Below are 14,793 nucleotides of genomic sequence, written 5' to 3'. Positions count from 1 at the left end.
ACATATGGTACAATACAATCGGCAAGATAGGATGGAGCTAGACCGTGTAGTATTTTATACGTAAGTAGTAAAACCTTAAAGTCACATCTTAAGTGCACAGGAAGCCAGTGCAGGTGAGCCAGTACAGGCGTAATGTGATCAAACTTTCTTGTTCTTGTCAAAAGTCTAGCAGCCGCATTTTGTACCAACTGTAATCTTTTAATGCTAGACACGGGGAGACCCGAAAATAATACGTTACAGTAGTCGAGGCGAGACGTAACAAACGCATGGATAATGATCTCAGCGTCTTTAGTGGACAGAATGGAGCGAATTTTAGCGATATTACGGAGATGAAAGAAGGCCGTTTTAGTAACGCTTTTAATGTGTGCCTCAAAGGAGAGAGTTGGGTCGAAGATAATACCCAGATTCTTTACCGTGTTGCCTTGTTTAATTGTTTGGTTGTCAAATGTTAGAGTTGTATTATTAAATAGAGTTCGGTGTCTAGCAGGACCGATAATCAGCATTTCCGTTTTTTTGGCGTTGAGTTGCAAAAAGTTAGCGGACATCCATTGTTTAATTTCATTAAGACACGCCTCCAGCTGACTACAATCCGGCGTGTTGGTCAGCTTTAGGGGCATGTAGAGTTGGGTGTCATCAGCATAACAGTGAAAGCTAACACCGTATTTGCGTATGATGTCACCTAGCGGCCGCATGTAGATGCTGAAGAGTGCAGGGCCAAGGACCGAACCCTGGGGAACTGCACACGTTACCTTAACGTAGTCCGAGGTCACATTGTTATGGGAGACACACTGCATCCTATCAGTAAGATAAGAGTTAAACCAAGACAGGGCTAAGTCTGACATACCAATTCGTGTTTTGATACGTTCTAATAAAATATTATGATCGACGGTATCGAAAGCAGCGCTAAGATCGAGGAGCAGCAACATAGATGACGCATCAGAATCCATCGTTAGCAATAGATCATTAGTCATTTTTGCGAGGGCTGTCTCCGTCGAGTGATTTGCCCTGAAACCGGATTGAAAGGTTTCACATAGATTGTTGGACGCTAAGTGTTCATTTAACTGCTCCGCAACAATTTTTTCGAGGATTTTTGAAATAAAGGGAAGGTGAGACACTGGTCGGTAGTTTACCATGAGGTCAGGATCGAGGTTAGGTCTTTTAAGAAGAGGATGAATAACCGCTTTTTTGAATGCTAGGGGAACAGTGCCCGAGGAAAGTGATAAGTTTATAATATTTAGCACTGATGGACCTAATAATACAAAGAGCTCCTTGATCAGTTTCCCAGGAAGAGGGTCAAGTAAACATGTTGTTTGTTTTATTCCATTTACACGTTGTAACAATTCCTCTAATGTTATTCCCTCAAAACGAGAGAAACTATTTTGGAGGGCAGTATCCGCCGTATATACAATCGTGTCAGTGTTAATAGAACCCCGTTGTAGCTGGGACGCATTGTCTTTAATCTCCTTTCTAATGACTTCAATTTTCTTACTAAAGAATTGCATAAAGTCATCAGCTGAGTGGGTGGAGCTACTGGAAGGAGTCCCTTGTTGGGTTAGCGATGCTACCGTACTAAACAAAAATTTAGGATTGTTTTTATTACGGTGGATGAGATTTGAGTAATAATTAGCTTTAGCTAAGGTAAGCATGCGTTTATAAGTTATTAAACCATCACTAAATGCTTGATGGTGCACCTCAAGTTTAGTCGTTCGCCATTTGCGTTCCAGCTTTCTGCATAATAATTTCTGAGCTCTAGTTTCTTCTGTAAACCACGGGGTGCGCTTTTTTGGAGCCTTTTTTAACTTTAGCGGTGCTATGTTATCAATGGTTTCGCGCAGGGCGTCGTTAAAGTTGTTAGTGAGGTTATCAATAGAGCCCACATACTTTGGGAATGGTGCCATTACCGAGGGCAGTAGGTCAGCAAGATTTGTCGTTGTGGCCGTATTAATGTTGCGGCTGCTATAGCAGTTATTATTATTATTAGTTTGACGAACATGCGTCTGAACCTCGAATTTTATAAGGTAATGATCGGACAATACTTTAGTATACGGGAGTATCGTAACTTTGGAAGCGGTGATACCCCTGACAAGCACTAGGTCTATCGTATTACCATTGCGATGCGTGGGTTCATTTATTATTTGTGTGAGACCACAGCTATCAATTATAGTCTGGAGCGCTACGCACGGTGGGTCCGATGGGGTATTCATATGGATATTAAAGTCCCCCATTATGATTATATTATCGGCGTGTGTCACTAGATCAGCAACGAACTCTGAGAATTCATTGATAAAGTCCGAACAGGGCCCTGGGGGGCGGTAGATAACAGCCAGGTGTAGAGGCAGCGGTGTGACAGACCTCATAGTAAGCACCTCAAACGATTTATATTTATTATTTATGTTAGGACTAAGGTTAAAGTTTTCGTTGTATATTAGTGCGACCCCCCCACCCCTTTTAAGCGGACGGGCAATATGCGCATGTGTAAAGTTAGGAGGACATGCCTCATTTAGCGCAAAAAAGTTGTTTGGTTTAAGCCAGGTTTCACTGAGACCGATGACGTTAAGATTGTTGTCTCTGATGATATCATTAACTAACAACGTTTTGGGAGACAATGATCTTATGTTTAAAAAACGTATATTATAGGTAGTGGGCTGTTTTAGGGAATTTTTGATCAAATTATCCGTAGTAGCAATATTAATAATGTTGTGTTTATTATGCCCAGTGCATTCAGTATAATTACGACCATATCTAGGAATTGATACGACGGGAATGTTCCGATTGTTTGATTGTTGCTTTGATAAACTGCACGCATCATGGTTAGCCTCCTCAGTAACGGGGATTTTCCGATTGTTTGTTTGTTGCTTTGATAAACTGCACGCATCATAGTTAGCCACCTCAGTAAAACACATGTCCAACTCTGAAACACTCAAAGCAGAAAAAACTTGTTCAAACTTAACTGACTCCTTACCCATACCAGTAGTCTCGCATCCTTTATTTAAATCCGTCTTCAGGGTGGAGGGAAGTGGTGTTCTGTGGGGATTAGCCTTCTGCTTTGTTTTTAGCCCCGCTCGACATCCGCGTTTCCGATCACACCGCTGGCGTCTGCTCCGTAGACGGCCCCCGCTGCTACTAGACTCCGCTGCTTCACAGGCCGCTGGATGTAGCCGCCGACGTATCCCCATGCCAGTTAGCATGTTTAGCACGCCCGCGTCTATCAGTCCAAAACGGCCCGATATGTCCATATCCAGAAGTGTCTGGCGGTCGTACGTGATCACGGAGTGACCACGATGCGAGCCAGCCATGAAGTCTGCAGAACTGTCCGGCATTTCCGCCAAATGTTCCATCTTTAGCAAGAGCACCGCAGTGTCGCAGCCCGTCCGGGCGCCATCTTGCCATATATGAGTTGGGAAATTGTGTTAGATGTAAATATAAACAAAATACAATGATTTGCAAATCATTTTCAACCCATATTCAGTTGAATATGCTACAAAGACAACATATTTGATGTTCAAACTGATAAACTTTTTTTTTTTTGCAAATAATCATTAACTTTAGAATTTGATGCCAGCAACACGTGACAAAGAAGTTGGGAAAGGTGGCAATAAATACTGGTAAAGTTGAGGAATGCTCATCAAACACTTTTTTGGAACATCCCACAGGTGTGCAGGCTGATTGGGAACAGTTGGGTGCCATGATTGGGTATAAAAGCAGCGTCCATGAAATGCTAAGTAATTCACAAACAAGGATGGGGTGAAGGTCACAACTTAGTAAGCAAATTGTCGAACAGTTTTAGAACATTTCTCAAAGAGCTACTGCAAGGAATTTAGGGATTTTATCATCCACGGTCTATAAAATCATCAAAAAGTTCAGAGAATCTGGAGAAATCACTGCATGTAAGCGATGATATTACAGACTTTTGATCCCTCAGGCGGTACTGCATCAAAAACCGACATCACTGTGTAAAGGATATCACCACATGGGCTCAGGAACACTTCATAAATCCACTGTCAGTAACTACAGTTGGTCCCTACATCTGTAAGTGCAAGTTAAAACTCTACTATGCAAAGCCAAGCCCATTTATCAACAACATCCTGAAACGCCGCCGGCTTGGCTGGGCCCAAGCTCACCTAAAATGGACTGATGCAAAGTGGAAAGGTGTTCTGTGGTCTAAGGAGTCCACATTTCAAATTATATTTGGAAACAGAGGACGTGGTGTCCTCCAGACAAAGAGGAAACTAACCATTCGGATTGTTATTGGCGCAAAGTTCAAAAGCCAGCATCTGTGATGGTATGGGGGTGTATTAGTGCCCAAGGCATGGGTAACTTACACATCTGTGAAGGCACCCTTAATGCTGAAAGGTCCATACAGGTTTTGGAGCAACATATGTTGTCATCCAAGCAACGTTATCATGGACGCCCCTGCTTATTTCAGCAAGACAAGTGTTACAAGAGCGTGGCTTCGTAAAAAAAGAGAGCGGATACTTTCCTGGCCCGCCTGCAGTCCAGACCTGTCTCCCATTGAAAATGCGTGGCGCATTATGAAGCTTAAAATATGACAGCGGAGACCCCGGACTGTTGAACGACTAAAGCTCTACATAAAACAAGAATGGGAAAGAATTCTACTTTCAAAGCTTCAACAATTAGTTTCCTCAGTTCCCAAATGTTTGAGTGTTGTTAAAAGAAAAGGTGATGTAACACAGTGGTGAACATGCCCTTTCCCAACTACTTTGGCACGTGTTGCAGCCATGAAATTCTAAGTTAATTATTTGAAAAAAAAAAAAAAAGTTTATGTTTGAACATCAAATATCTTGTCTTTGTAGCATATTCAACTGAATATGGGTTTAAAACGATTTGCAAATCATTGTATTCCGTTTATATTTACATTTAACACAATTTCCCAACTCATATGGAAACGGGGTTTGTGTGTGTGTGTGTGTGTGTGTGTGTGTGTGTGTGTGTGTGTGTGTGACCCTCCTGTTTGCTAACTTTTCAGTTTACCCACGCCATTGGAACCTTGATTGGTTCTTAAACTGGTTTCAGAAAAGTAAAAGTTTGTGCAGTGAAGCACATATTATTTTTCGCGGGAAAGTAAAACTTGTAATTTAGTAAACTAAACCGGCCGTATTGTCATGTGTTGCAATGTTAATATTTCATCATTGATATATAAACTATCAGACTGCGTGGTCAGTAGTAGTGGGTTTCAGTAGGCCTTTAAATGTGTTAATCACAAGGATTGTTATTTAACAGGTTTTATGTCAGGCTAATTAGAAAAGTGCTAACCAAATTTACTGCATAAGAAGGAACTCATTACTGACACAAAACATATTTTAAATAAAATTATGTTGTGTTAAAATAACAAACATTTTTTTCTTAACAAAACTGCAAATAGGAATAAAGTTACATTATTTTAGTTATCATTTTTGCGCTTAAGAAATGTCTCCAAGAGTTTAGCTCCAGACTGTTTGATATTGTCATTACTGCCACAAGTGGTGGAAAAGTGCATTACAGCCGAGTCCCATATGGACCACAGCTGAGAAACACACTTTTTGGCAACCCAACAATGGGCCAAGCCCTATGGTTAGGACACAGTGCTGTAAAGTACTGTAAGTCAAACCAACATAACAAGGAGGTGATGGGTGATCTCTTTATTGAAAAGCTAAAACAACGGCAAGCTAAACGGTCCTGTATGTGCTGCACTGCCAACACGCACACAAAAGTCGCTCTGGTGCCTCCACAAATGATCAGAAATCACACATATCCTTAACTTTAACAACTATATTGTTACTTTGAAAAAGTAAAACCCACTTACATTAAATCTTCTCAGCTGTGAAATAAGTCTGCTTTGGCATTTTTTCCCCAGAAAATTGTGGTTTCATCACAATTAAAACTTTCTGCAGTATAAAGCCTGCTTCGTCGATTTTTCCATACTTACATTATTGTACTCCTCGCAAATAGTTTTTTTTTTTTTTTTTTAACTCCAGCGATTCCCTTCTTCTTTCCACGCTGGTCTGTTTTCTTTTCGGAACTCGTACTAAGTTGGACAAAACTTGTCAAAAGGCGACAAAACACAGCTGAGAAGTGACTAGTAGTGTCCTGCGCAGAGGTTGGACTGTGAGTGACGATTGCAGACATTTTCTTCGTCTCTTCCGCGAATAAGATAAATAATATTTGATATTTTACGGTTGTCATGATCGGCGGCTCGGATCATGTCATATTCGGGTTTTGGTTCTGTTTTGTATCTTCTTTAAGTATTTGACTTCCTTAGTTCCTGGTGGCACTTCCTGTTTTGTCTGTTGTCATAGTCACGTATTAGTGTCACCTGCCTTGTGTTTTTGACGCACACCTGCCTCCTAATTTCTGTCATTATATAAGCCTGCCTTTTCCGTTACTCATTCTCGCGGTCTAGTTTGCTGTCTAATGCAACAATTGACGTCGCTATCCCCGATTGTGGTAAAACTCTTTATGTACTCGTTAGCTTCCACGCTATTCCTTTGTTTGTTTCTCTAGCTCACATGCTAGCGCCTTTTGTTCCTTCTAGCTCCCATGCTAGTTCTGTTGGTTTTGTCTCTAGTGACTTCTGCAAGTGTTTTTGTTCCTAGTCCGTTTTATAATATAAATAAATCATCCTTTCTTACCTTCACGCTGTGTCCATTCCGTCTGCATCATCAACAACAAAACGCAACCGCATAGCCGCAATGCCAGCCAAGCGTCACAACGGTATTGTGTTAATAATTTCACACATAAGTCACTCCGGAGTATACCTCGCACCCACGGCCAAACTATGAAAAAAAACTGCGACTTATAGTCCGAAGAATACAGTAGGTTAGCTTGTCGTTCATGTTTTAGCTTGTTATTAAATTATTGATTTATCACCGCCTTGTTTGATATAAATATAGCACTTTATTTTGTGCTCAAAGTGTACAAACCTTCGCTAAAATATGGACTTTAGTCAAGGCTGCAACCAATTATCAATGTTGACTTTGTTTTTATGGAGACATTTGCTTCACTGTACAAACTTTTCTGATGTAGGAACCCTGTTGAAGAACTAATCAAGTTCCTAAATCGAATAAAATATTTAGAAGCCAAACAATAACTAAAAATTGAAAAAGAAAAAAGTGCAATTGTTCCAGTTTGAAGGTTCTTCTTGTTTTTGGACGCAGGTTCCAGATGGGGCGACGATCAAAGTGCTGTCCAGAACACCTTCTGACAAACCCCTGCAGACTCTGAAAGGTGTGCTCCGGAAAAAAACAAAACTTAAATGACCTGAAATTGTTTTCTAATCGATGTTTTTTCTGGCAGACGATCTGGACTTCTCAGGGAAATATTTCCATCTGGTACGAGCATCCCGGCCTTTTTTGTGAGCAGCAGGTGAATAGCAGACCTCTCGTGTCTCGCAGATCGATCCTGACGTGGGCGAGGACCGAGGCAAGAACCCGGAGAGGAAGAAGTTGCAGCTGAAGGAAGTGCACCTCACCAAGCTGCTGTCCACCAAGGTGACACGGCCAACGTTGTCCCAGGTGAACAGGAAGTAGTAACGCACGTGTCCGTCCTCAAGGTGGCGGTGCATTCCTTTGTGGAGAACCTGTTCAGGTCCATCTGGGGGACGCCGCAGTGCCGAGCGCCGTGGGCCGTCAAGTACTTCTTTGACTTCCTGGACGCGCAGGCGGACAGCATGAAGATCCTGGATGCAGACGTGCTGCACATCTGGAAGACTAACAGGTGAGGCATCACCACTGTTGCAGTGTCAGCTTTTTAATCAATGCTTTTCTTATTGGCAGTTTGCCTCTTCGCTTCTGGGTGAACATCCTGAAGAATCCCCAGTTTGTCTTCGACATGGAGAAGAGTCCACAGCTGGACGGCTGCTTGTCCGTCATCGCTCAGGCCTTCATGGACTCATTCTCCCTCAGCGAGACGCAGCTGGGCAAGGTCATTAATCATTCATGTCATACGTCCATTTCTTGATTGTTATGCTGCCATTATTACCAAGGCCTCTATTTGGACACAGTTGTCCCTCCTGTTAATCCGTTCCGGTCACGAAGGCCTCTATTTGGACACAGTTGTCCCTGCTGTTTATCGGTTCCGGTCACGACCGTCATGAATGACTTTCGGCAAAGTAGGAATCATTCATGTAAACCAAATATTTTCGTAGCTAATGCATAAAAAAGTTCTTTACCACAAATATATTTTCCACATAATGAGAGCTCTCTAGACAGGAAATAACATCCTTTAGTCATTTTGACACTCTTTTTTTTTTTTTTAAATCCAATAATGCACAGCGGTTCTAAAACTTTTTTCCACCAAATTCCACCTCAGAGAACATGTGGCTCTCCAAGTACTATCATAATAATAAATAAATAAATGGGTTGTACTTGTAAAGCGCTTTTCTACCTTCAAGGTACTCAAAGCGCTTTGACACTACTTCCACATTTACCCATTCACACACTGATGGAGGGAGTTGCCATGCAAGGCGCCAACCAGCACCCATCAGGAGCAAGGGTGAAGTGTCTTGCTCAGGACACAACGGACGTGACGAGGTTGGTACTAGGTGGGATTTGAACCAGGGACCCTCGGGATGCGCACGGTCACTCTCCCACTGCGCCACGCCGTCCCGACAACATAATGACAACATTACAATACAGTAGTGTAGTAGACCTACATAAGTACCACCAGAATGACAACATTAAAATACGGTAGAGTAATAGACCTAAGTATTTATTAAGTACTATCATAATGACCAATATTACAATACAGTAGTGTAGTAGACCTAAGTATTCATTACCACCATAATAACCAACATTGAAATACAGTAGTGCAGTAGACTTAAGTATTCATTAAGTACCACCATAATGACAAGATTAAAATATAGTAGCGTAGTAGACCTAAGTATTCATTAAGTACTATCATAATGACCAATATTACAATACAGTAGTGTAGTAGACCTAAGTATTCATTACCACCATAATAACCAACATTAAAATACAGTAGTGCAGTAGACCTAAGTATTCATTAAGTACCACCATAATGACAAGATTAAAATATAGTAGCGTAGTAGACCTAAGTATTCATTAAATACCACCATAATGACCAACATTAAAATACAGTAGTGTATTAGACCTAAGTATTCATTAAGTACCACCATAATGACAACATTACAATACAGTAGTGTAGTAGACCTAAGTATTCATTAAATACCACCATAATGACAAGATTAAAATATAGTGAAGTAGTAGACCCAAGTATTCATTAAGTACTATCATTATGATCAATATTACAATACAGTAGTGTAGTAGACCTAAGTATTCATTACCACCATAATAACCAACATTAAAATACGGTAGTGTAGTAGACCTAAGCATTAAGTACCACCAGAATGATAACATTAAAATACAGTGGTGTAGTAGACCTAAGTATTCATTAAGTACCACCAGAATGACAACATTAAAATACAGTAGTGTAGTAGACCTACGTATCCATTAAGTACCAACATTACATTACAGTAATGTAATAAACCTAAGTATTCATTAAGTACTATCATAATGACTAATATTACAATACAGTTGTGTAGTAGACCTAAGTATTCATTAAGTACTATCATATTGACCCACATTAAATATAGTAGTGTAGTAGACCTAAGTATTCATTAGTACAACCATAATGACCAACATTAAAACTCAGTAGTGTAGAAGACCTAAGTATTCATTAAGTACCACCAGAATGACAACATTAAAATACAGTAGTGTAGCAGACCTAAGTATTCATTAAGTACCACCAGAATCACAACATTACAATACAGTAATGTAGTAGATCTAAGTATTAATTAAGTACCACCAGAATGACAACATTAAAATACAGTAGTGTAGTAGACCTACGTATCCATTAAGTACCAACATTACATTACAGTAATGTAGTAGACCTAAGTATTCATTAAGTACTATCATAATGACCAATATTACAATACAGTTGTGCAGTAGACCTAAGTATTCATTAAGTACTATCATATTGACCCACAATAAATACAGTAGTGTAGTAGACCTAAGTATTCATTAGTACAAACATAATGACCAACATTAAAATACAGTAGTGTAGAAGACCTAAGTATTCATTAAGTACCACCAGAATGACAACATTAAAATACAGTAGTGTAGTAGACCTAAGTATTCATTAAGTACCACCAGAATGACAACATTACAATACAGTAATGTAGTAGATCTAAGTATTCATTAAGTACTATCATAATGACCAATATTACAATACAGTTGTGCAGTAGACCTAAGTATTCATTAAGTACTACCATATTGACCCACATTAAATACAGTAGTGTAGTAGACCTAAGTATTCATTAGTACAAACATAATGACCAACATTAAAATACAGTAGTGTAGTAGACCTAAGTATTCATTAAGTACCACCAGAACGACAACATTAAAATACAGTAGTGTTGTATACCTAAGTATCCATTAAGTACCAACATTACAATACAGTAATGTAGTAGACCTAAGTATTCATTAAGTACTACCATATTAACCTGCATTAAAATACAGTAGTGTAGTAGACCTAAGTATTCATTAAGTACTATCATAATGACCAATATTACAATACAGTTGTGCAGTAGACCTAAGTATTCATTAAGTACCACCATAATGACAACATTAAAATACAGTAGTGTAGTAGACATTAATATTCATTAAGTACCACCATAATAACCAACATTAAAGTACAGTAGTGTAGTAGACCTAAGTATTCATTAAGTACCACCATAATAACATTAAAGTACAGTAGTGTAGTAGACCTAAGTATTCATTAAGTACCACCATAATAACCAACATTAAAGTACAGTAGTGTAGTAGACCTAAGTATTCATTAAGTACTATCATATTGTCCCACATTAAATACAGTAGTGTAGTAGACCTAAGTATTCATTAGTACAACCATAATGACCAACATTAAAATACACTAGTGTAGTAGACCTAAGTATTCATTAAGTACCACCATAATGACCAACATTAAAATACAGTACTGTAGTAGACTTTAATATTCATTAGGACCACCATAATAACCAACATTAAAGTACAGTAGTGTAGTATACCTAAGTATTCATTAAGTACCACCATAATGACCAATTTTACAATACAGTAGCATAGTAGGCTTATGTATTTATTAAAAACACTATTTAACAAGTGCATGTCATATTATTCACACACAGTTTGAACATAGCAAAATAAAACACTGCGCTTAATCAAGTGATTGTCGTACCACTAGTGGAATATCGGATATTGGCAAAAAAGACATTGTCGGACATCCCTAATTGTGGGCGTCATCTACATTGCTAAAAGAAAAATCGAAAGAAGATAATTTCTCAGCCACCTTCCACTAGTTTTTTTTATTATATACAAACCCCAAAAGCAGTGAAGTTTTCAGGTTGTGTAAATGGTAAATAAAAAGAGAATACAATGATTTGCAAATCCTTTTCAACTTATATTCAATTGAATAGACTGCAAAGACAAGATATTTCATGTTAACACAGGAAAACTTTCTTTTTTGCTCATTTGGAATTTGACTGAGAAAGTTGAGGAATGCTCATCAAACACTTATTTGAAACATCCCACAGGTGAACAGGCTCATTGGGATTAGGTGGGTGCCATAATTGAGTATAAAAGCAGCTTCCATGAACTGCTCAGTCTTTCACAAACAAGGATGGGCAAGGTTCTTTGCTGTGTCAACAAATGCCTGAGCAAATTGTCCCACAGTTTAATAACAACATTTCTTGACCAGCTATTCGCCATCCAAGGTCCGTAAAATCATCAAAAGGTTCAGAAAATCTGGAGAAATCACTGCACGTAAGCCATGATATTACGGACCTTGAATCCCTCAGGCGGCACTACATCAAAAAGCGACGTCAGTGTGTAAAGGATATCACCACCTGGGCTCAGGAACACTTCAAAAGACCACGGTCAGTAACTACAGTTGGTCGCTACATCTGTAAGTGCAAGTTAAAACTCTACTATGCAAAGCCATTTATCAACAACACCCAGAAATACTTTGCTTGGCTCATCTAAGATGAACTGATGCAAAGTGCAAAAGTGTTCTGTGGTCTGACCAGTCCACATTTCAAATTGTTTTTGGAAACTGTGACCGTCGGGTTCTCCGGACCAAAAATGAAAAGAACCATCCGGACTGTTCGAGGCGCAAAGTGTAAAAGCCAGCATGTGTGATGGTATAGGGGTGTTTTAGTGCCTAAGGCTTGGGTAACTTACACATCTGTGAAGGCACCATTAATGCTGAAAGGTACATACAGGTTTTGGAGCAATATATGTTGTCATCCAAGCAAGGCTATCATGGATGCCCCTGCTTATTTCAGCAAGACAACATGACAACTTCCCTGCTTTTGGGTTTTGTAAATCGCCTGCTTGAATATTCCCTCCTCTCTTCTAATTTTTTATTTTTTTTGTTAAGAATCATTGTTTTACAAAGAGGTTTTCAGGCCATCTCCACACAACCAGAAGGAGCTTATCTAACCTGAAACCTGCTTATAAAAAATTCATGATGATTATTAGAGCAAATAATACAGTGTGAGAATAGTGTTGGATGGTGAATAGAAAGGTTAGGTGGCCAAAGATTCCCACTGAGGCTTACTATTGGACACAACCAATGTTGGAATGCAGGTGAGGACCGCTCATGATACTTCAAATGCAAATATTGCGCTATTAATAAAATATAATACATCAGTAGGTTGCCTACAGCCACACAGGTAATTGCTAATTAAAGAGCTTATTGTAGGTAAGTGAGGTTGATTGGTTGTGTTTCCTGCAGCACGCACCCACCAACAAGCTGCTCTACGCCAAAGATATTCCCAAATTCAAGCAGGAAGTCAAGGACTACTACCGGCAGGTCCGAGACCAGCCGCCCAGCGCACACACCGACTTCCACAGATTCCTGCATGAGGAGTCCAAGGTGGCGTTTGGACACCAAGACGATGTTTGGTGTACTTTGCAGTAAACATCATGGACCCTCTTTTTTTTTCCAGAAACATGAAAACGACTTCAACGAAGCTGCGGCCCTCAAGGAGATCTACAAGATTATTCACCGATACTTCTCAGAGGTTTGTAACCACACCCGGATTATGTGACCCACACGTCATGTGACCCGCACCAAAAACCACAGATTGTCACTGTTGGTTGTCACTCACTTGTGACAACCAACTTGATTATGGTTAGAATATTCATTGATTGACATAACATAAATAAGATAACCAAAAGTCAATTTTGAATACAGTTGGAAAATAATAGCATTTGAATTAGTAAGGAATTAAACAAGTAAAATTAACACATTTAAATAACAATAGCAACATAAATATGAACAAAATATACTATTCTGTGTTCCTGTTTTAATTTTTTTTTTTTACCTTTTACGGTAATTAGTCCCAAAAGTGTGCCTTTTGGCTCAAAAAAACAAACAAGAATGTTTCTTAATTAAATGCAAAAAAACTCACATTTATTGTATATTATATTTGGACAATTCTGACCAGTAATTTAGGTTAAAGCAGAATAATTGTGTAAATGTATCAATAAGGGTTTTAAGTACATTTTCACTAGACCGGAAGCTGGATGAGTTTAAAAAATGAAAATAAAAAATAAAAAAGGGTTCTACACTGTTTAAGTTGTGACCGCTGTTTGTACATTGATGTTACATCCATGATGTCGTTCACAACAACACAACAGATGACATGTGTTGTGTGTGTGTGTGTGTGTGTATGATTGTTTGTACATTGATGTTACATCCATGATGTCGTTCACAACAACACAACAGATGACATGTGTTGTGTGTGTATGATTGTTAATACATTGATGTAACATCCATGATGTCGTTCACAACAACACAACAGATGACATGTGTTATGTGTGTATGATTGTTAATACATTGATGTAACATCCATGATGTCGTTCACAACAACACAATAGATGACATGTGTTATGTGTGTATGATTGTTTGTACATTGATGTTACATCCATGATATCGTTCACAACAACACAACAGATGACATGTGTTGTGTGTGTGTATGATTGTTTGTACATTGATGTTACATCCATGATGTCATTCATAACAACACAACAGATGACATGTGTTGTGTGTATGATTGTTTTTACATTGATGTTACATCCATGATATCGTTCACAACAACACAACAGATGACACGTGTTGTGTATGATTGTTTGTACTTTGATGTAACATCCATGATGTCGTTCACAACAACACAACAGATGACATGTGTTGTGTGTATGATTGTTTGTACATTGATGTTACATCCATGATGTCGTTCACAACAACACAACAGATGACATGTGTGTTGTGTGTGTATGATTGTTTGTACATTGATGTTACATCCATGATGTCATTCATAACAACACAAAAGATGACATGTGTAATGTGTGTATGATTGTTTTTACATTGATGTTACATCCATGATATCGTTCACAACAACACAACAGATGACACGTGTTGTGTATGATTGTTTGTACTTTGATGTAACATCCATGATGTCGTTCACAACACAACAGATGACATGTGTTGTGTGTGTATGATTGTTTGTACATTGATGTTACATCCATGATGTCGTTCACAACAACACAACAGATGACACGTGTTGTGTATGATTGTTTGTACATTGATGTAACATCCATGATGTCGTTCACAACAGATGACATGTGTTGTGTGTGTATGATTGTTTGTACATTGATGTTACATCCATGATGTCGTTCACAACAACACAACAGATGACATGTGTTGTCTGTGTGTGTGTGT

At 39.0% G+C, this 14,793-nt stretch overlaps 1 protein-coding gene across 4 annotated transcripts in view; it reads left to right on the top strand.

The window, feature by feature from the left end:
- plxnc1 (plexin C1) overlaps positions 1–14,793 on the top strand; it is a 201,645-nt gene that overhangs the window by 184,979 nt on the left and 1,873 nt on the right. For all 4 annotated transcript variants that reach the window (XM_061914034.1, XM_061914032.1, XM_061914033.1 and 1 more), the window contains 7 exons: positions 7,155–7,224; positions 7,294–7,328; positions 7,392–7,487; positions 7,550–7,713; positions 7,773–7,920; positions 12,805–12,945; positions 13,019–13,093. In XM_061914034.1, the coding sequence (XP_061770018.1) occupies positions 7,155–7,224; positions 7,294–7,328; positions 7,392–7,487; positions 7,550–7,713; positions 7,773–7,920; positions 12,805–12,945; positions 13,019–13,093 (729 nt within the window). The remainder of the gene's footprint in view (positions 1–7,154; positions 7,225–7,293; positions 7,329–7,391; positions 7,488–7,549; positions 7,714–7,772; positions 7,921–12,804; positions 12,946–13,018; positions 13,094–14,793) is intronic.

The sequence above is a fragment of the Nerophis ophidion genome, linkage group LG10 (assembly GCF_033978795.1).
Source record: "Nerophis ophidion isolate RoL-2023_Sa linkage group LG10, RoL_Noph_v1.0, whole genome shotgun sequence".
Classification (NCBI taxonomy): domain Eukaryota; kingdom Metazoa; phylum Chordata; class Actinopteri; order Syngnathiformes; family Syngnathidae; genus Nerophis; species Nerophis ophidion.
The sequence above is the reverse complement of the archived record's forward strand: the minus strand, read 5'-3'. Positions and strand labels throughout refer to the sequence as shown.